General features: G+C 41.9%; 1 protein-coding gene across 3 annotated transcripts in view; it reads right to left on the bottom strand.

The window, feature by feature from the left end:
- Positions 1-20885, bottom strand: part of znf385c (zinc finger protein 385C) — a 311149-nt gene extending 290264 nt beyond the window's left edge. For all 3 annotated transcript variants that reach the window (XM_039739851.1, XM_039739856.1, XM_039739852.1), the window contains exon 1: positions 20783-20885. In XM_039739851.1, coding sequence (XP_039595785.1) covers positions 20783-20831 — 49 coding nt within the window. In that variant the 5' untranslated portion in view covers positions 20832-20885. The remainder of the gene's footprint in view (positions 1-20782) is intronic.
- Between the last annotated feature and the right edge of the window lie 2384 nt (positions 20886-23269).

The following is a 23269-nucleotide window of genomic DNA, read 5'->3' as shown; positions in this document are numbered from 1 at the left end:
AGCATTAAAGAAGCCTACTGTCTTCATTCCAGGAACCACAGTTGGGAGGTGGTGGACGAAGCTTGTTGGAGGAGTAGTGGATATGAAGAGAGAGACACACACACAAAGAAATGACATTGTTGCCTGCTGCATTGTAATATTGTGCTTGTGGACTGTCCTTGGGTGAGAACCGTTTAGGAAAAATTTCCCACAACCAAATAAAAGCCATGTGTGTTACAGAACTTGTGCCTTGCGTCTGTCTGTGTCGGGTTTGGGAAGCTGGTGCGCGCCCCCTTGCAGGCCACTTGAGTTCAAATCTACCTTGAAGTCTGCCAGGGTGCTTTGTTAAATGCACAAACTTTGAGAACATGAGTGGACTGATAGGCAAAGATGGCAAGTTTCTCAACACAATCCTCATGGACATGGACTGGGCACAGGCTTGCAGGTTAGAATGCTGTGTCTATGAGGCATCGGCTTTGAACTGAACTGAGTTTGCTGAAGGCATTATTAGTCCAGCGGCAAATATCTGGTTATCTAGTGGTCCATAGCATGGATATGCTGGAGCAAAGTACCTTATGAGCTGAACAGGAGGATTGACATAAGGCACAGAGGTGGAAACCTTCCATGATTGTGATGGCGCACTCTTCTATTAACAGGTGTTAAAGACTTGAAATGATTGCCAGCCATCACTGCTGTACTCTCACCTATTGAAATTCTTTAAGGTACTTGGTTTTCCACTGATTAACAATATGGACTCAACTTTATAAATTTACCAGGATTGTCTTCCCCAACATCACTGTTAGTTTAAACCCCAGAGGCCATAGCTCTTGATCACTCCCCCATCTGCCTTCCACAGCGTTGAAGCCACTCAAAGAGTCAGACAACTTAAAGGTGTTTGATCACCGCAATGTGATGTTGTGAATGGTAACCTGCCATGGGTGACACCAAGGATGGTTTGCAGTTCACTACAATTGTCACACTTGTTTCCTTTAATTTCCTTTTTTCTTAATTGTAAGCAGCCAAACCCTTAAAAATGTATCGTTCGTTAATGGGTTGTGTGGTCCCTGATTGAAACATTTCTTGAGAAGAAAGCATTTTATTCTGGGAAGGGTTCTCTACGTATGAAGTTGGTTCCTTGGCTTTGGGGGAAGAAAAAAAAAAAAACAATCCTAATATTTAGAAGAAAAAAATGAAATCTTTACTGACAGATTAAGAGAGCCTGCACGGAGCCTGTGTGTTATGCAATTAGAGTCCTTTTTAAAAACAGGACCACTGCTATGTCACAAATCTGTTACCATCTTGCTATTCACTGTATGGCTCCTGCTATAGATCGAAATAAATAAAACTTCTTGCTGGATCCTTCACGTGGAAGGGTCTTTTTAAAACCAAAAAAAATGGTTCTCCTATATTGCATCCCTCTGAAGACCAACTCTGTTACCTTGATTTTGGATCGTTCCAACATTAAAAAGTTTATATTAATCCTGTATTTGATTCCAAAAAGAAACCAAAACGAACCCTGGGGCGGTTCGCCTGAGGTATAAAGGTCATCCTAATCAATCAATCAATCAACATTTATTTATATAGCACATATTCATACAAAAAAATGTAGCTCAAAGTGCTTTACAAAATGAATAGAAAAATAGAAGACACAATAAAAAATAAAATATTAAAATAAATAATTACATGAAATACTGTGCGCTATATTGTGCGTGCTGTGGTAGTAGTCACGCTGAGAGTCTACTGTCGGCAATTGTGGAATCTCATTTATGGCACAATTAGTTAAGAACTATAATAAAGCATTAAAAGTAATTAAAAGGTAGAGAAATAAACAAAGAAATAAACACGAACACGGGTAAAAATGTAACAATTTGTTTATAAAGCAACTCGCACAATTGCTCAATTCAGTGTCAGTGCTGCGCACGCGCGATCGGACAGCCGCTGACCTTATTTTAAACAAAGAAGATACATTTACTTGTGATCGGCTCGATCAAAACCCATAAGGAAGTGTCAGGAAACAAACAATATAGTGTCCGGTGAGACCAACAGTCAAACGTCCTAATCTTACACCACTAAAGTGATGCGCGCAGGTAGGTCGTCCTCAATGCGCGCACCAGCTTTTCCATGTTACTCAATTTTAATCAAGCATTCCGAAATAAAACATATAAGCCAGTCCACTTGTGGTATGATTTTGAAACTAATTGGCGGTTACGTTCATATTGTGACTACTGGAGGGTTAACGCAAAACAGCATACAGTTAATGGGAAAAAATGCGTGATGAGCCTCAGCGTGCGCCTTCAGCAGAGCTTGTCCTCTGTTGTACCCTCGGCTTTTTCAAAGGTGTCTTTCAGCGAGTAATTTTCAAATAGTCTTCCAGTTAACAATTATGGAAAATGCGTCAGTACGCAAACACGACTGTTCTCGACCCTCCATGATATTTTATTTGGGGAAAAAAAAATGAAAAAGATTCAGCTCAATGAAAAAAAGCCCGCACGACGCACCCGCGGGACGTCTATTGCTGGTTTGCTTGAAAGTTTTCAGTATGAAACGCAACCCAATTAACTGGAATTTGAAACACAATAACGAAACATCCTCCCTGATTCGAAACAAAACAAAAGGACTGCGAGTGTGAAAACGCCTTAACGTTCAATGCCAACCTACACAGAATACAAAGTTAGTGAGCAAATCAGCACATGTGTACCCATGCAATTATCTAATCATGTGGCAGTGCGGGATGCATTAAATCACGCGGATCCAGGTCAGGAGCGTCAGTTCATGTTCACATCAACGTGGTTTTCGTGGTTGTGACCGTTAACATGATTGTGATTGCCAGACGGACTGGTTTAAGGATCTCTGTAACTGTCGATGTCCTAAGCTTATCACGCACAACATTTCTCTAGAGTAGGGGTTTTCAAACTCGGCTCTGGAGACCCACTGTGGCTGCAGGTTTTTGTTCCAGCCAGATTCATAATCAGTGACAACAACTGATAGCACTGATCTCATTTAATTAACCAGTACTTTGTTTCTCTTCTTTTATTCTACATTCAGAAAAGCACAGCAGCATGATTTTTACCTCTTAAGAGACATTTAGAAATATTTCTAAATTTTTCTTCTAAAAGCCACTGTCGATGTAATGCTGCCCACATAACTTAACTCAAATGCAAGGAGTTCACTTGCGCCCAACAGATCTTCAGAAGATGATGCACAATGTCTGGGGTGGGGGTTGGGGTGTGGGGAGATCCCCCATCATCATTCTGATCCCTACTGGGTAATATTCACCCATCCTCTAATTCCAATATATCATTGGAGCAGCCTTGGGTACAAAGCAGGAGCCAACGATAAATAGGATTGTCAGTTGGGGTCAAACCTCATAGTGCTGCTGGTCAGGACAGGCACAATACCTAAAATGGTGTTTGCTGCTGTAGTTCGGGGATAGCATAGGATGGCAAGCCTTGGGAAGGGAGCCGTGTGAAATATGCGGTAGCTGGCAGACTCGATAGGTTTGATATTGATCGTTTAAAATGTTGCACATGCTGCGTTTGCCGTTTATCCATGGGTGAAAGCAAATGCATTTACAATACATTACAGGCTGCTTCTCCGAGTGTGCGGCAAAAGACATTATGCTTTGATCAATATTTATTTTATATAGCACCTTTCACAAGGCAAAACATCATCGTGAAGCAATTTATGTCGTTCATGATAATGAGTAATGCAGACAGGGAAAAAAAATAAAGATCTGGTAGGAAGAAAGGAGAGCAAGGCCTGTAGTGCAGCCTCAGCAAGACAAAACAAGAGGGCTGACATAGGGCACCGCGAGGCCAAGTTATGCGTATGGCCACAAAACCTGAAGAGGAATCGCCCTGGACAAATTGGCGAGGGCATCTCCTGAAGACGGGACTGTCCCAGGAGCCATCGGATGCTAACTGACTTCTTTTTTGTGCAGATCGGTTCCTGATAGGGGCTTTTCGAAGGTACCCCTGCTGCCTGGTGCCATTTAGGCCACTTTTAATGGGTATTGGAATACTTATGGTAAAAAAAAAAAAAAATAAATAAAATGGAAGAGACTCATTTTTTTCCACATCGCCATTATTTACTCATTGACGACCCACAGCAAGTGGGTCTAATGAAGCAGAGTGGCCAAGCCCACCTGCACATGTATGCATTATAAAAGGGGTCTGGGAGTTGTGGGTAAGGTGGGTGCTTTGTAGTGGTTGTGTTCGTCCTAAAAGACAGTTTAGGGATATTGTTTGTTTTTTTTGTAAAGGACCAGGAGGACACCATAAACCAGAGACACACAAGGATTAAAATCTATAAATCAGAAGAAGGGTGAAACAAGAATCATAGCTGACCAGAAGAGCAACAAGAAGCAAATTGTAAGCAATTTTCACAAGTTTATCCAACCTCAGATACAACATACAGGCTAATTTGATATTTAGATGGATGCAGCAATGATGTCAAAGTGGCACAATACTGGAAAATCCCAGGACCCATCACACTAGCAACCATCAACGACATTACCAGAATATACTTCTGTCCACAAGAACACTATGGTTATTTAATTATTTGGTTGATGTCTTAATCCAAGGTGATTATTCAGAACAATCCGGACGAGGACAGGCCATTCAGCCCAACAGAGCTCACCAGTCCTGTCCACTTAATTCTTCTAAAATAAACATGAAGTCAAGTTTTGAACGTCCCTAAAGTCTTACTGTCCACCACACTACTTGGTCACTTGTTCCTCGTGTCTCAGTGTGAAGAAAAACGTCATAATGTTTGTGTGAAATTCACCCTTAAGTTTCCAACTGTGCCTTGATGAACTCATTTTAAAGTCACCGTCTCGATCCACTGGACTAATTCCATTCATGATTTGAAAAACTTCACTCATGTCTCCTCTTCATCTCCTATACCTGTATATGTCCTATCCACTGAATTCCTCCAAAATAACAAGTCGAGTTTTAAAAGTCCCTAAAGTCCTCTGGTCCACCACACTACTCGGTCGCTTATTCCAAGTGTCTGTGGTTCTCTGCATGAAGGAAAACTTCCTAATGTTTGTGTGAAATTCACCCTTAAGTTTCCAACGGTGTCCCCGTGTTTTTGATGAACTCATTTTAAAGTCACCATCTCGATCCACAGGACTTATTCCCTTCATCATTTTAAACACTTCACTCAGGTCTCCTCTTCATCTCCTTTTCTTTAAATTGTAAAGGCTCAGTTCTTTTAATTTGTCCTCCTAACTCATCCCCTGTAGCCCTGAATCAGCCTAGTTGCTCTTCTCTGGATCTTCTCTAGCGCTGTTATGTCCTTTTTTGTGGACTGGAGACTAAAACGGCACCCAGTACTCCAGATGAGGCCTCACCAGTGTGTTACTTGAGATACGACTGGTTCCATTTCTTTCGTTTTTCCAAGGTGTATTGACTTTCTGGTGATCACACAGCGTCAGTAGTGGGATTTGAACCCACGGCCTTTAAAGTCCAAAGCCTTAACCACTAGGCCATGCCACACTACCAGCCACAATAGCATTTCGGTGCAATGGTAAAAAGTAAGTAACTTTCTCTGGAAGACTTGGATAACAAAAGAGAATTCCTTGGGTAATGAAACTCTTTAAATGATGTGTAACATTTTCCAAACATTTCAAGAAGGCACCAGAAAGTGAAGTTGGCAGATGGATTGGGAGAGCATGGGTGGGTGGGGATTCATGAGGGCACTGGAATGGGGTGTGTGTGGCGCTCCAGATATCTCTGCAAAAGGACGAAGGTCCAAGTCTTTAGAGTCCTGGTGCATCCCGTCTTGCCTTATGATTGTAAGACATGGACGCTATCCAGACTGGCCAGACAGAAGCCTCTCTGCAGTAAAAGGCACATGGGACCCCACTAGGAATTTCCAAAAAGACACCAAACGGATTCTCAGACTTGGAGAAATGCGATTCTCTGGTCTGATGAAACCAACGTTAGCATCATGTCTGGAGGAAAAACGGGCCTCGCTCACCACCTGCACAATACCAGTGGTGCCAGCATCAGGGACTGCAGGGACAGCAGTCAGGGCTGAGGGTCCAGAGAGAGACCCTTAATGAAGACCTGCTCAGAGCGGGCCAAATGGTCAGAAACGACACACAGGAGTGGCTTCTGGTCAACTCCAGCAATGGCCTTGAGTAGCCCAGACTTGGTCACTGGCGAGACCTGCGAATAGCGGACCTTCCAACTGGACAGAGATTAGGAAGATGTGGAAGATGTCCCCAGATACAGGTGTACAAAGCTTGCTGCGTCAAACTTTCTATAAAAGTCCGGGCTGGAATCAATAATGTCCCTATGAAGTCAGTGGATGGATTGGGAGAGCATGGGGTGTTCCTGAGGTCGCTGGAAAGGGGGGTGTGATGCTCCTGATAGTATCTCTATAAAAGGACGAAGGTCCAAGTCTTTAGAGTCCTGGTGCTCCCTGTTTGTGAGACATGGACGCTATCCAGTGACCTGAGACGAAGACTGGACTCCTTCAGTGTCTCTTCAGAGAGTTCTTGGGTCCCGCTGATTTGACTTTGTGTTGCTCATGGAGTCCCGAAAGAGGCACATGACCCGAATTGTGAGGCAGCATCAGTTACGGCACTACGGCCATGTGGCGTGATTACCCGAGGGTGATTCGACTCATTGTTGAGGACCCGAGTGGCTGGACCAGGCCAAGGGGTCACCCACGTAACACCTGGCTGTGGTAGATAGAGGGTCATTTCCGAATTATGGGACTGGACCTCATGTCTGCCTGGGTGGTTGCCAACCGGAATCCCAAGCTGTTTTGTTGCGTGGCGGGTGTGGTAACACCGTGCATGCCCCCCCAACCTGACCTTACCTGACCAGAAACATGAAGAAATCAATCCCAACAGCCAGGGTGACTGCATATATATATATTCCCTTTTCAGACACCTTTCTACTTAGACGTTTTAACCAAATACCCCAAAATCCCATCCTCATCACCAAGTGTACTGCTGTGGACTCTCACCATGAAGTGTCTCAGCCCGCAGATTTGCACCGTGGAAGGGTGGAGTGCAGAAAAAGTGAAGGCTCAGAGAGACAGAACTCCTCTGCTGCCACCAGGAGGTGCTCCACTCGCCATGCCCCAAAGTGACCTCTGCATGGCAAAGATGAGCAGACCCCCCATTGGCTCACACTGTAAGGAGACCGCTTCTCACTAGGACATGGTCATCACCGTGCAAAATCTGAGGTGCTTTGAGCTGCGAGTCCACAGCCATTCAGTTGGGGGGAAAAGCAGGGTGACATACCAGACCATCATTTAATGGAGTTCACCGCCTCACAATGGCAGGTCATGGCCTCCACAGGTGCCATTCTTGATCTTATTGTTCAGTGTTCAATCACCTTCTTCTGACATCCAATCAAGTACCATTCTTCTTAGTTCTCTTTCTCTTTAGCTGGTCTGCCATGATTGTTCTGAAGAGAACATGTCCTTTCAGGATGGGACCGGCCCATTCCTCTTGTCCAGTTAATATTATATTTATGATTGTTTGATTATCTACACAATTCTGTCCATTTGGCTTTTCTTCCCAACAAAAAATATTAGATCTGAAAACTCAATGGGAGGTCTGAAACTCTCAAAACTACAGGTGACAATGTGGTTCTTCAGAGCGATGCCACAGGGGAACTATTTTGGTTCCCAAATGAGCCATCCACATGAAGGTTTCAGAAAGATAATTTCTATATTGAGATCCATAACAGGCTCCTTAAATAGCCATGATAACAGATTTGTGAAGTCCCAAAGGGTCCCTGATTTGAAAAATGACTCTTCTAGCATATAATTGACTGCACCAGCTAAGTTCAGGTGGTCTTCATCTATTAGTATCCTGCTAGGTAAACTTCTGTACATTTAAGACTTGGTGTTAGGAGCCTGTTCAAATCCCAAAAGAACCAACTTCATATGCCAAGAATCCTTCTCAGAATGAAATGGTACTTTGTTGTGCAATGGTTCAACGAGGTACCACACAACCCAGTAAAGTGCCAGTTTAGAACCAGTATTCATAAGTGTTGACCCCTTATGAAAAACGAGCTAGGAACTGTGTGTCTATGTTTCTGTCTGGTTACTGTGTCTCTGTCATTCCAACAGATGGCACGTCCCAAAAGTCAACACAGCTTTTACAAATTTCATAACCAAATGGCATATAACAGACGTACTGCATGCGTTGCTTTTCTCATTCCATCAGATGGTGCATCATAAACATTTATAATAATGCAGTCTATTACTACAAACATGATACATTTTATTACTACATTCATTACAATAAACATTCCAATAGATGGCCCACTGCAAACAGTAATGCTGAGATCTATTTTGATTATTTGGATTTCAACATGTCTTAGATGGGTAGAAGAGCTAGTAAATACATAAAGAAATAAGCCACGAAACCATCTGTTGGATTAACAAATACAGGCATGTCTCTGTTATATGCCATTTGGAATGGGATTTGTAATAGCAGTGTTAATGTTTGTGATACACCATCTGTTGGAATGAGAAATGCAATGTATTTTATTTCTGTAAATGTTTGTGATACACCACCTGTTGGAATGACAAGTGTAATGCATTGTATTACTAAATGCATTACGAAAAAACATTCCAATAAATGGACACAAATGCTGAGGTCTATGTTGATTTGAACACATCTAAGACCGGAGCACAGCTAGTAAATACATAATGAAATAGGCAACAAAAGCATCTGTTGGAATGACAAACGCAATGCATATGCCCCGGCTTTGTGTCATTCGGTATGGGATTTGTAAAAGCCGTGTTAATGTTTGTGATGCACCATCTGTTGGAATGACAAACACAATGCATTTTATTAATGTATGCATTACAATAAACATTCCAATTGCAGGTGTGCTGGAAACAATGTGGAGATTGATTATTGATTATTAGATTTCAACACATCTTAGATGGGTAACAGAGCTAGTAACTGCAGAAAGAAATAAGCAGCAAAACATCTGTTGGATTAACTACTGCAAAGCGTGTCTCTGTAATTAGCAATTTGATATGAGATCTGTAAAAGCAGCTTTAACATTTGTGATGCTTCACCTGCTGGAATGACAAATGCAATGTATTTTTTTGCTATAAATGTTTGTGATGCACTTCATGTAGTAATGACAAGTTTAATATATTTTATTAATACATGCAAAAAAACACAAATAGACATTAATGTTGAGATCTATGTCTATTCCAATACGATTCAGAGTCCTGCCACGTGCAAAAGTTCACTGACGACACTGCTATTGTGGGCTGCATCAGGAGTGGGCAGGAAGAGGAGTATAGGAAGCTAATCAAGGACTTTGTTAAATGGTGCGACTCAAACCACCTACACCTGAACACCAGCAAAACCAAGGAGCTGATGGTGGATTTTAGGAGGACCAGGCCCCTCATGGACCCCATGATCATCAGGAGGTGACTGTGCAGAGGGTGCAGACCTGGGAGTGCAGCTGGATGATAAACTGGACTGGACTGCCAATACTGATGCTCTGTGTAAGAGAGGACAGAGCTGACTATACTTCCTTAGAAGGTTGGCGTCCTTCAACATCTGCAATAAGGTGCTAATGATGTTCTATCAGACAGTTGTGGCGAGTGCCCTCTTCTATGCGGTGGTGTGCTGGGGAGGCAGTATGAAGAAGAAGGACACCTCACGCCTGGACAAACTGGTGAGGAAGGCAGGCTCTATTGTAGGAATAAAGCTGGACAGTTTGACATCTGTGGCAGAGCGACGGGCGCTGAGCAGACTCCTGTCAGTCATGGAGAATCCACTGCATCCACTGAACAGGATCATCTCCAGACAGAGGAGCAGCTTCAGCAACAGACAGAATGCTGTCACCGTCCTGCTCCACTGACAGACTGAGGAGACCCCACACTATGTGACTCTTCAATTCCACCCGGGGGGTAAACGCTAGCATTACTCAAAGTTATTGTCTGCTTTTACGTGCATTTTTATTATTCTTTAATTAAATATTGTTTTTGCATCAGTATACTGCTGCTGGATTATGTGAATTTCCCCTTGGGATTAATAAAGTATCTATCTATGTTGATTACTTATATTTTGACATGTCGAAATAGGGCAGCATAGCTAGTAAATGGAATGGAATGATAAACGCAATGCATTTTATTACTACATGCATTACACACAAAAAAAACCCCAAAACATTCCAATTGATGAACATTAATGTTGAGGTCTGTGTTGATTATGTAGATTTCAACACATCATAGATGAGTAGCAGAGCAAGAAAAATGTCTGGTGGAATGACAAATGTAATGCACGTGTCTCTGTTACATGCCATTTGGTATGGGATTTGTAAAAGCAGTGTTAATGTTTGTGATATGCCACCTGTTGGAATGACAAGTGCAATATATTACTGTAAATGTTTAATATGTGCCACCTGTTGGAATAACAAGTGCAATATATTACTGTAAATGTTTTAATACGTGCCACCTGTTGGAATGACAAGTGCAATATATTACTGTAAATGTTTAATATGTGCCACCTGTTGGAATAACAAGTGCAATATATTACTGTAAATGTTTTAATACGTGCCACCTGTTGGAATGACAAGTGCAATATATTACTGTAAATGTTTAATACGTGCCACCTGTTGGAATGACAAGTGCAATATATTACTGTAAATGTTTAATACGTGCCACCTGTTGGAATGACAAGTGCAATATATTACTGTAAATGTTTAATACGTGCCACCTGTTGGAATGACAAGTGCAATATATTACTGTAAATGTTTAATATGTGCCACTTGTTTCAATGCATTTAACACATTTTATTACTACATGCATTACAAAAAACAGATGGTCCACTGTAAAATATTAATGCTAAGGTCTATGTTGATTACATAGATGGGTAGCACAGCTAGGTTTTACACACACACACATACACACACAATGCATGTCTCCAAGACCTCTAATTGAATTAAGCAGACTTGTAAATGTTTATGTTATGCATTAATTACATGTTGATAATTTTATTTTTTTTACACACTATTTATGAAAGCCCACAGTGGACCAGGTCTTTATAACGCTAGGCTGGTACATCAAAGTTGTATGAATTGATCTGAGTCAGCCATTCATTAAGCTGCTCTCTTATCACTTCTTTGACATCCAAATCTTTTTAAAACCTGACCTCCATCCTGGCTACAGGAGATGAAGGTAACAAGTGGTGGTGGGAGCTTCACGTTCTCATTTTTTTTTTTTTAATTTTGTAACCTGCCTCAAAGGTTGACTCTGCTATTGAAACTCATTTTCTCTGCCACATCCAGAACTTTCCATCCCACGTGTTTGCCTTTCCTTTCATCAGTTCACTGTTTTTCCCCCAAACTCTGTCAGTCTTCTGTAAAGAATCAAAAAAGATCTGATGACAGTGTGCTGGAAGAGATCAGCCCGACGACACCTTGAGGCACATCTCAACTTGCCCAACACGGTGGTTTGATACGATCATCTGGGCAGCGTGCCCTGACAAAGGGGGCTTACACTGTGCATTCAGAACGTATTCAGACCCTCCACTCATTGTTTCTATCATCAAGCAACACTCAATAGTCCAGAATGACAAAGCGCAAACAGGATTTTATGAATTATTACAAAAATGTAAAGTATCCCACCGACACAATTATTCAGAGCCTTTACTCCTTTACCCCTTTTGACAGCCATTCCAGCCTGGAGTCTTCTTGGGTTTGACGACCGTGGACTTGGAGATTTTTGTGCCAGTCATCTCTGCAGATCTTCCTAAGCACCATCAGAGCAGGTGGATGGCCATTCTCAGGTTTCACCAGAGATGTTCAGTTGGGTTCAAGTGCAACAGACTCGGGCTCGGCCACTTGACGACAATTCCCAGAGTGGTCTCTGAACTACTGCTATGTTCTCTTTGTTTCGTCCAGTTGAAGGGTGAACCTTTGGTCCAGTCGGAGGTCTACCGGTCTATTAAGGGTATCTGTTCTTCACTCCATGAACTCCGTTCTCATCTCCAACTTTCTGATGCTGCCGTGATGACGTTGTGTGGTTGTATTGCACGGGTGAGGAGTGTTCCCTGATTTCCTCCAGACGTGCCATTCACAATTAAGGCCAAACAGTTTAATGTTGGCTTAAACCAACCACAGAATTGAGTTTCTCTCTGCCTCACAGTCTTGTAGGTGCCTTTATTGCCAACTCCAAGTGGGCTTCTGTGTGTCTTTTACTGAGCAGAGTCCACTCTGCAGTCCACAGCAGGTTTTTCATTAAGGAGATGACGACCAACACAATCGGATGCCGTCAAGCCGACGCCAAGCCTCCGAGTACTCGTGTCAATGGGATTTTTCAGTTTTCAACTTTTAATACATTTGCAAAACATTTATTGAATCCTCGGAGAAACTGAGTGTGGTCTGATGAGGAAAACATCATTTAAATGATTTAAGCACCAGGCTGCAACAGAACAAAAATGTGCAACAAGTGAAGGCACTCGAATGCTTCCTGAATCCACCGCTTGTGCACACAAACAGCCTTCAGTTTATTTTTGACAGTTGCTTTCATACTTCTTAGCCAATACAGTATGCTTCAGATAACGGCACAGGTCAAACTAAACACAACGCTGCAGTCCAAAAACATCAGGCAAAAAGTGCAGAGAAACAGGCGAGCGCATGTGTGCACGGAGATTTAAAAAATAACAAATAACAGAAATGAGGAGGAAAAAGAAGAAGAAAAAAAAACAAAAAACGGTAAGCACCCCGGGTTGGGGTCACAAACCCGCTTGGAACGCTCGCTTAATGGCGCCTCCTAGTGGCCTCAGAAAGCACTGCAAGCGTGAGCTCCCTTTTGGAATTAACGGCACTGCAGTAACACTCGCAATATGTTGTCAGCTTTAAGACTCCCATTACACTTCTATAGATGTGTGTGTGTGTTAGATAGACAGACAGATAAATAAGGCACTATGCGATAGATAGATAGATAGATAGATAGATAGATAGATAGATAGATAGATAGATAGATAGATAGATAGATAGATAGATAGATAGATAGATATGAAAGGTACTACATAATAGAAAGATAACGAGACTATAGGAAGGAGAGAGATGATGCAACAAGGAAAATTGAGTTCAGAACTGAGTTAAGAAGAAAGTCAGAAAGTTGAACGTTTAGCATTTAGATGCCAGGCTATCATTATTATTCATTTCTCCACACACACACACCCTTTTTGCTGGACCCACACAATTCAATACAGAACTGCTATATACACTTTATTTCTCCCCAGGAGGAAATTTAGTTTTATACAGATGATTAATAATTAAATATTATATTTTGCTGCGGTGGGTTGGCACCCTGCCCGGGATTGGATTCCTGCCTTGTGCCCTGTGTTGGCTGGGATTGGCTCCAGCAGACCCTCGTGACCCTGTGTTTGGATTCAGCAGGTTGGAAAATGGATGGATGGATATTATATTTTGACAAGCAACAAATCCCTGACAAATGCACACCCGAATGACTAAAATGAAGGAAAAAATTAAAAAGCTTCTGACCTGGTGTTAAAAATAAATGAGCAATCACTGTCAAAGTGAGGTGTTATTAAGGTCATTTGCTGTTGGTATAATGGAACCCCACACTCTGAAATACAAAGGTGCCAATGTGGTCCTTCAAAGTGATGCCATGTCCATGTGAACGATATTATATAATAGACAGATGCATACAAACAAACATAGACATGAAAGGCACTATATAACAGACAGACAGAGCAACCCATATATTTCAATCTATATACAGCACAGAGAATGAATTTAAAACAAATGAAATGTGTGCCTTCATTGGTTTAAAAAGTGCAGGTGTGGGTCTGGGACAGCACTGTACTCTTATTATTTTTATTATTATTGGTTCACAGAGTGAGTATTTTCACATATACAGAGAGTGTATACTGCGTTGTTATTATTATTATTATTATTATTACTGTGGCGATGGTGCACGGTGGGAGTTACCGAGCCCAAGTGCTGACGGTGCACCATTTCTGTGAAGCGCATTCCGACTGATTGATTCCTTTCAATCACTGCATTAGTTTAGAAAGGAAAACAGCGTAATAAGGCTAATTTGGTACAAATGGCTCTATTAGTGCGCAGTATTACTCCCTTGGGCTCCAGCATAATTCAGATCTCCCCCTTAAGGAGATCGGTCTTCTTTTTTTGGATAATGGGTTTGCTGCTCCTCTGTAGCTGAGGCACGAGAAGCCCGGAAGGATGGCGCATCTTCTAACATTCAGATGTTTCTGATCAAGTCAGATTAGTATACGAATAATAAAAGAGCAAATAATCCGACAAGAAATCATCTTGAAGTGCGCTGTGTTTCCATTCATTTTCTTAACCCTTTAGGTCTGCATTTCTCCATTTTTCGGCCAGTCTCATCCATAAGTGCGGATTGCCAGCCGGACCTGCTGTCATGTGAAACGAGTTCGCGTTCCGTGTTTGCCCGACTGTCTCTCTTATCTGTCGTTCAACGCTGCGATCTCCTCGGGAAGAAACCCGAGTGCAGGCAAAGTAAAACACCTCCACAAACACATCACAAACGCCAGCTCCATCAGAGGACTGACCCTGAGCACACTGGCGGCAGCAACGGAAGAGTGGAAACCATCATAAACAGTTCTACCCATTGTCTCCAGGGGGCGCTTTCTTGAAGTCCTTTTAACCAGAGGCTCATTCCTCCCAATGGTGTAATAAGCAGAGCCTCAGGGGATTTTTTTTTCGGCCTGCTGCCATTAGGCATTTCAACGCTTCTTGACGACATGCCACCCTTCACTCCAGCCAGAAGTCATCATTAGATATTACAGATTCCGTCTACTAGTCATTTTGTACAATTGTTATCCATTTGTCTTATACTGTACGTTGTTGTGATACCCATGCATGCCATGTTCTTTCTGGCGTTATGTACTTGAATTTAACCTTAGAGATTAATGAAGTTTATCTAATCCATTCACAGACCTGCATGATTGGATTCAGCTGGAGCCCACCTTGCCAGGATACACTAACATGGCATGGTGTGCCAGCCTAGAATCAGCCCCTTATCTTTACTTTTTTTCCTTCTTTATCCCAGAGGGCTAAATGTGCACAAGGAGAACATGCAACCTCCAGACCAGTCCAATAAATGGAGGGCAGCAGTGGTAACCACTAAGTCACCCACCGGTCTCTTTAAATGAAAACAAAATTCAAGCAGGTTAGACATAAACTCATATTTAGAAAACTCCAAAGCTTTTTAAGTGAGCTCAAATCACTATATCATGTATGCAAAATAAAACAGCCATGCCTTTAGCCATAAGAGGTGGTAGAGTGGTCCTGCAGTCAGGCAATTTCAGTTGCCAAAAAAAAACAAAACACATTCATATGACAGCTCCAGAAAGACCATTTAATTTATTTAGACCCTAAACAGCCATGAATAGATAACAGATTTGTGAAATACCGAGAGGTTCCTCATTTTAAGGTGGTCTGCATATGACAACCCAGGCAGAGGTCAGGTGATCTTGCTGTCAAACTCACATTTCTGTTCCAGTTTCTCCATTAGTAACCTGTGACTAACTCTTAATGGGCTCTTTTCTTAAAATTTACTAGAAGCTAAACAAACATGAGACACAAAGTGAGCCAACCTAAGAAGGGGACCTCAAAATCTAAATCCCACCCATGTCGGACACCAGTTACTGCAATTCATGGGGTGTCGGTGCTCATATTTTGCCACACCAGATATTCTCTAAACTGTTGATTTTCCTGGTTCTGAGGACACCATCAGAATGTTCTGTGGACCAAAACAGGTCAGCATGTCTCAGACGTTCACCTGATGGACACACAGGGTAGCGCTGCATATTACAACAATTTTTGATGAGAAGAGACCATTCGGCTCCACAGAGCACCCCTAACCAGTCACCTTAAATCCTTCAAGATTTTAAGGTGCGTTTTGCAGGTTCTTAATGTCCTGCTATCCAACACATGACCTGGTCACTCATTCCAAGTGTCTGCGGCTCTCAGTGAAAAACTTCCTAATGTTTATGTGAAATTTACCCTTCTCAACTTTCCAACTGTGTCCCTGTGTTCTTGATGAACTCATTTTGAAGTCACCATCTCAATCCACTGGACTAATTCACTTCATAATTTTAAACTCTTCACTCAGGTCTCCTCTCCATCCCCATTTACTTAAGCTGTAAAGGCTCAGCTCTTTTAATCTTTCCTCATAACTCACCCCCTGTAGCCCTGAATCAGCCTCGTCGCTCTTCTTTGGACCTTCTCCAGTGCTGTGATGTCCTTTTTGTAGCCTGGAGACCTAAACTGCACACAGGACTCCAGATGAGGCCTCACCAGTGTGTTATAAAGATTGACCAGAACCTCCTGTGACTTGTACTGCACGCGTCAAGGCGCTATATAACCAGACATTCTGTTAGCCTTCTTAATGGCTTTTTGAACACTGTCTGGAAGTCAATATTGTCAAGTCCACTTTGACTCCTAAATCCCTCACATAAGGCGTACTTTCAATGTTCAGACCTCCTGTTTTGTATTCAAACCTCACATTTTTTACCGCCTATATGTCAGGCTCAACATTTACAGTATTTACATTAGATTTCATCTGTCACAAATCTGCCCAAACCTGTATGCTGCCCATGTCCCTCTATACCAATTTAGCTGATTCCAGATCATCTGCCCTTCCAGTTAGTTTGGTATCATCTGCAAACCTAACCAGCTTGTTATTTATCTTCCTAACCAGATTGTTTATCAGACAAAATGTCAAGTGTCCGTGTACCTCTGTGTCAATCCAGCTGCAATGTCTCTGTCATTCCAACAGATGGAGCATCACACACATTAGTAGCAATACATGAACTGCATTTATTTTTCCAGCAGGCGAAGCATAAATGTTAAACCTGCTTTTGCAAATCCCATACCAAGTGGCATAGAAGAGAGACATGAATTGCATTTCTCATTTCAACAGATGGAGCATCACAAACATTAACACTGTTTTAAAGAATTCTGTATCATATGGCATATAACAGAGACATATACATGGCATGGTACACTGCAAATGTTAACACTGAGGTCCACATTGAATACTTAAATTTCAACATCAACACCAGTTTTACAAATCCCATATAACAGAGACATATGCATTGCATTTGTCATTCCAACAGATGGCACATCACAAAAATGAACGCTGCTTTTGTATTGTATGGTGCACTGCAAATGTTAATGCTGAGGTCCACTTAGAATACTTAAATTTCAACATCAACACCAGTTTTACAAATCCCATATAACAGAGACATGTGCATTGCATTTGTCATTCCAACAGATGGCACATCACAAACCTTAACACTGGTTTTATGAAACTCACGCCAAACAACAGAGACATATGCATTGCACTGGTCTTTTCAACAGATGGTGCATCACAAACATCACTGCTTTTACAAATCCCATAGCACATTGCATATACCAGAGGCATATGCACTTCATTTGTCATTCCAACAGATGGCACATCACAAAAATGAATGCTGCTTTTGTATTGTATGGTGCACTGCAAATGTTAATGCTGAGGTCCACATTAATTACTTAGGTATCAACACTAACACTGTTTTCTTAAATCCCACATAACAGAGATTTATGCTTGGCATTTCCCATTCCAACAGATGGCGCACCACATGCATTAACACTTTGTTTACAAATCCCATACCAAATGGCATATAGTAGAAGAGACCTATGCATAGCATATGTAGTGCAACATTCCAATTTATGAATTTTATAATGCATGGTTTGTCATTCCAACAGATAGCACATCAAACATTCACAGTACTTTTATTAATCTCCTGCGATATGCAATATAACAGAGTCTTGTGCATTGCATGGTGCACTGCAAATGGTAATGCTGAGGTCCACATTTACTTTCAACATTAACATAGTTTTTACAAATCCTATATAACAGAGACATACGCATTGTGTTTGATATTCCAACAGATGGCACATCACAGTCATTAACACTGCTTTTACGAATCCTGCACCAAATAACAGAGACATATCCATTGCATTTGCCATTCCCAAACATTGGCAGTAATACATTTTCTTAATACAAATTTTTGTCATGTGCCATCTGTTGGAAAGACAAACACAATGCATTTTATTATTAAAGGCATTATAAAATCCATCAATTGGAATGTTGTACTGCAAACCTAACTATATTAATTATTTAGATTCCAAACCATCTTAGACAGGTAGCACTACTAGTGTGTGTTGAGAGGAGCACCACTGGACACCACTTTTAACATCACCCAATTCTGACACCATAAGTCTTTGTCTCCGGCATTTGAGCCTACTCTACACCTATCCACACAGGACACCCTGAACTTTCACTTCTTTTAGTTTGATGCCCAGTTTCAATATCATTATTGAGTGAGGATTAAGAGAAAAAAAAAACAATTAAGGGTTCTGTGTTTGAAAAGCAAGTCAATTAAAATTAAGGTAAATGACGTGTGTTGCATTATCAATAGTGGCTGGTTAATAACAAAAACCTGCGACCCTCCACGGTCTGCTACCTGCTATACCATATTAACAAATTCTGCTTTGTCCCCATAAAGTGAACTTTTTCAAAGCCCAAAAGGAACCAACTTGGTAGGCAGAGAACTCCTCCTTGAGAATGAAATGGTTCTTCTCAAGCAATGGATCTATGAGGAACCACACAATCCATTAAAGTGCCATTAGTGAACTGTTATTTTTAAGAGTGGAGGCAGCATTTCTTGGCATAGAAGTAAACGTAATGCAATGCAAGACAAATAAAGACGAGGTAAATGAAGAAAAGGCCATCTAAACTGTCTGGAAGCCAATGGACTTCAGACTATAGGACTATAGTTGGCATTTGCAAATTTTTTCTGAGGTGAATTACTCTGGACAAACGCCATCTTAAAAATGGAGGTGCCAAAGTGGTTGCACAGAGCGATGCCATAGGGGAACTATTCACGGGGCCCAGTACAATTAGGGTCCAGACCGACCCTTTCATTTAGATTCAGAACAGATTCCAAAAACAACCATGAAAAGATAACAGATTAATGAAGTACCAATAGGTTGGAGATTTTAAAAGGTCTCTTGCACGATCCCACAGGCTAAGTTCTCTCCGTCTTCTGTGTCCTGCAGGTCACTAGACATTCTCTTTTGTCCACGTTAGCAACTTTTTCATAATTTCATATGCACAGCGTCCATCCCAGAAAGTAATGCCTCCCTGCAGAACCCAGTAAAGTACCATTCCAGAAGAGCGTACATGCGCCGCACACCGGTGTTATTCTTGTAAACAAAACGTTAGGTGTCACATAATTGCAAATAATAACACATTGAGGCGAATTAACAGAAAACGAAATAAAATGGCAAGACAAGCAAAAGCCGAACGCGCTGTGCGAATTTAAGGGGACCGTTTCAAACAGGACACTTTTTTTTTTAAATGGAAACGCAATCAAATATACTGTCAGAGAGGGTCATTTGCTACTCTGTTCAATATGGGAGGGGGGCAGATGGGGGGGGCTTTCTGCTCAAAACACTTCCACTGCTGTCTAGCCGAACTCGCTTAACGCAGCCCTCTACAGAGCAGACAAGTGATCTTTTTGTAAGCAAGGAGACAGATTTGCCATCTAAAAATAACCCCGTTTTGCGCTGCCCGCCTAGTTTTTGAGGTTTCCGAGCCGCGCTGACGCACTTAATTAGAAGTTCTCCAAATCATAACACAACGTGGGCTTCTTACACTATACCGCACTATATTGAGAGACCGGCGGGGTGACTTGAAAATAAGGCGAGCCAATCAGGATTGTCTCCAGGAAGGTTATTTCGGGAGGAAAGAGAAGGAAGGGGTGGAGGTGCCCACCACCCAAAAAAAAAAAAGAAAAGAAAGAAACTAAAGGTGCGCATGATGTCCTCACGGTGATGTCCGGGTTCACTTATTTCTGTGCCAGTCTGTCAGTCAAATGCTGCGTGTCGATGCTTTCGGGATAATCCCACCCTTCTTTGGCCCAAAGCCTCCAAGGTTTAAAAAAAAAATGTACAAAAAAGTTGGAAGGCTGCCATCGGGCTACACTTTTCAAACCCCTCCTGATTCGAACCATTTCATGTCTATCTATCGATTCTAAATGTGTGACATCCATTGTATGTCGCGGCAGGAATGACATTTTTTTTTTCCTGCGCGACACCTCTATGGTTCTCTCTGCCACGCGTCGAGCTGTTTATTCCCAGGACCGCAGCCTCCCTTATCGCGCTCCTCAATCCCTTTCACATGCGCGGGAATGCAAGCATTATGGAGCAGCAATTTGAGGAGCAAATAGAAAGTCTGCACATCCTGCTCTTCGCGAAGTAACGGTATACCGTACCGGCTTACTGGCACCGCCTTAATAATTAATAGTAGGAACTTTGTTTTTATTCCTTTCTCGTTTTTCTGAACGTGTCACCTCCGCTACTTGCACCCATCCTCACCTGATTGTCACGCGGATGACAGCTCCATGCACGGAAGGTGAATTTTATCCCAAATGAAAAACATTCAATCCATCGCCATCGCATACTTCATCCTCATCTGGCAATCAAAGCGATTTTACAAGGAGCGAAGACGTTCATTTTCCTTCCAGCACCACGGGAATCTTTGTTTTTTCCACGCCTGACATTCAAAGGCTCATATTAAAATAAAGACTTGGCCGCTGGCTGGTGTCACAGTTGCTCTGACAGAGACGACAAGCTTCAACAGCCGCTCTCCCAATCAAACAGTGTTACGGGCACCGCGAAGAGACAGGCGGTCTTAACATTAGACGACGATTTCGGTGAATGCAAGCAAGCCTTACCTGCCCCGTTTCGTTGCCCAGTGTATTCCCGTTCGGCAGTTTCCAACATTACTCGCTGAGCGCCCGCTCTCAACTGAAGATCCTCAGCACTGCCCGTCCTCGCTCCTGGCACCCCGGCGGGGCCGCGCAGCGCCACGCAGCGGGCTCGCGCGCAGGCACGCCGCCTACTTTCCCATAGCCTCCGTTAAAATAACGACTTGTGTACGGTAGCAGACCAGCCGCCGCTCACACTGCCAGCGGCAGGTAGTTAGCGATGCGTAATGGAGGGGAAGGATACGCTTCTGTGAGCGCGCACTGAATTACATTTATCAACATTTAAATGAAAATGATTGGCTTTTGGTTAGAATTTTAAAAAGGTTTTAATAGGCTTTTTGATTTTTTAATGTGAAAAAAGAATGAATTCCATTAGTCTTTTATGCGCTTATGGGCATCCTTTTGAAGTCCTATTTCACTTTGCAGTTGAGCTCGAGTAGACGTGACTTTTTTCTAAACCTATAATAGAATGAATACTTTATTTTGAAACATTCAGACTTCATTTTCCGGCGGCAAGCCAACTATCGGCACATCTGATTGCTGATCCCACATTCTCTGGTGCAGGTCCATATGGAGCTGGACAGGAATGACGCTACCATGTGAACCATAAAAATACGAACAGGTCCAAGTCTGGAAATATGGAGCAAATACTAAAAAGTGGCCGAAGTGCTTCTAGGCAGCGAAAGGTTGTTTGATTCCGCGGAATGAATCATAGGACAGGGACGGCTCAAGAATATCTGCTGCCCTGGGTGAAGCTGTAAATGGTCCCGCTGCCCACTTTAATGGAATCATCAGTACCAGGTATCGATTTGGAAGATAATTCATGGCATGCAATCCATCGTGTTAACCACATTGCAATATAATGTATATGCACGTGGTTCGTTTAATTTTGGTATAGTTTTATGGTGCCATAATTAAAAAAGATATATCAAATTTGATTACTTTTCGCTAGTTTACAATTCAATACAAAAGCGCAATACATTTTAATTCATGTCCTTAGATCGTGTGTCATTAACAAAGCAAAGGTATTGCATTTCCCTTGGTGCGTTACTCGTGCCAAAACTGAATGTCATCAAATGGCCAATAAGCGTCAAGAGGCGGGGCAAAGGGCGTCAACAGTTGGAAGTTGACCAGTCAAGGAATCTGCTCTTTCATTGAACAGGCGGAAAGATGGCGACATAAATGTCGAGTTCATTCTCGTAGATAGATAGATAGATAGATAGATAGATAGATAGATAGATAGATAGATAGATAGATAGATAGATAGATAGATAGATAGATAGACTTCATTAATCACAAGGGGAAATTAAAATTCTATGTAAAAAGGGAAAAATATTTATATATAATAATTGGTTATCACATAAAAGCTTGGAGGGTGCGAATAAAATACTTGGAAGAAACAAACTTCTGTGATGCTAACAAAGGCTTCACTATATTCAGGATCTAGTTAAAACTGCTAAAAGCCCCATGCCTTGGAAATATAACCACGCTGACTAATTTAACATGAATACGAATGAAAACAAATCTTAATATAAGAGTAAACGTTTCAGCAGGACCTTTTCACCGTTTCAGTGTACCACTCCACGGTCCACTCTGGCGAAACGTATGCTGGCTGCCAAACACAGAAATGTTTAAAAGTTCAAGGCCTCTTGCCCCGCCTCTTGACTCCGATTAGCCATTTGATTACATTCAGCTTCGAATGGATTAATGCGCGGTCTTGAATCAAAATAAAACAGCGAGAAGTACAGGTTTTATGTCTCGCTGACATGTTTACTGTTATAGTAAGAGTTGTTTTTATTTTTATTTGTGTTAAATTAATCATTGTGGTTACAATTTCGAGCTTTGGGTGGTTAGTGGTTTTATCTAAATACTTATTATAGTGAAGCCTTTTTCTTAGCATCACCGAACTTTGTTTTTTCGTAGGTTTTTAATGTTTATCCTGTGATAACTAGATACGATAAACTTTTTCTTCCTTTCAATATGGAAGAGAATGAATGAAATCGACTTTCACATCCCCAGCTCCCACCTGGTTCAATGAGAAGGCGGACGCCTTGTCTTGTCGACTCCCAACTGTTGACGCCCCTTGCCCCGCCTCTTGACGCTGATTGGACATTCGATTACATGTACTTTTGACAGTATGAATGCGTGGGCTCGAATCAAAATGCAATTCACTCGGAGCGGCCGCTCCGCGAAATGCAGTCCGTCTGCTATGCTTTTAGTTACGACACGTGATGGAAATTCTACACCTCGAGGTTTTTTTTTCTTCCAGTGTATGACTTTTAACGGATCTCGTGTATGACAAGTCAATGCTCATGAAAACAAACCTAAAACTATTAACTTGATCATGAAGAAAATAAAGAAATGAGAAAGGTGCGTGTGAGGAGAACCTCTGAGAAGAGGAGTGGAGCACATCCTGAGATTTGGAAGACCACCTTGTAGGTCGTTAATCATTAA

The sequence above is a fragment of the Polypterus senegalus genome, chromosome 17 (genome assembly GCF_016835505.1).
Source record: "Polypterus senegalus isolate Bchr_013 chromosome 17, ASM1683550v1, whole genome shotgun sequence".
NCBI lineage: Eukaryota > Metazoa > Chordata > Cladistia > Polypteriformes > Polypteridae > Polypterus > Polypterus senegalus.
Note: the sequence above shows the minus strand (reverse complement) of the source record. Positions and strands in the feature narration are given on the sequence as shown.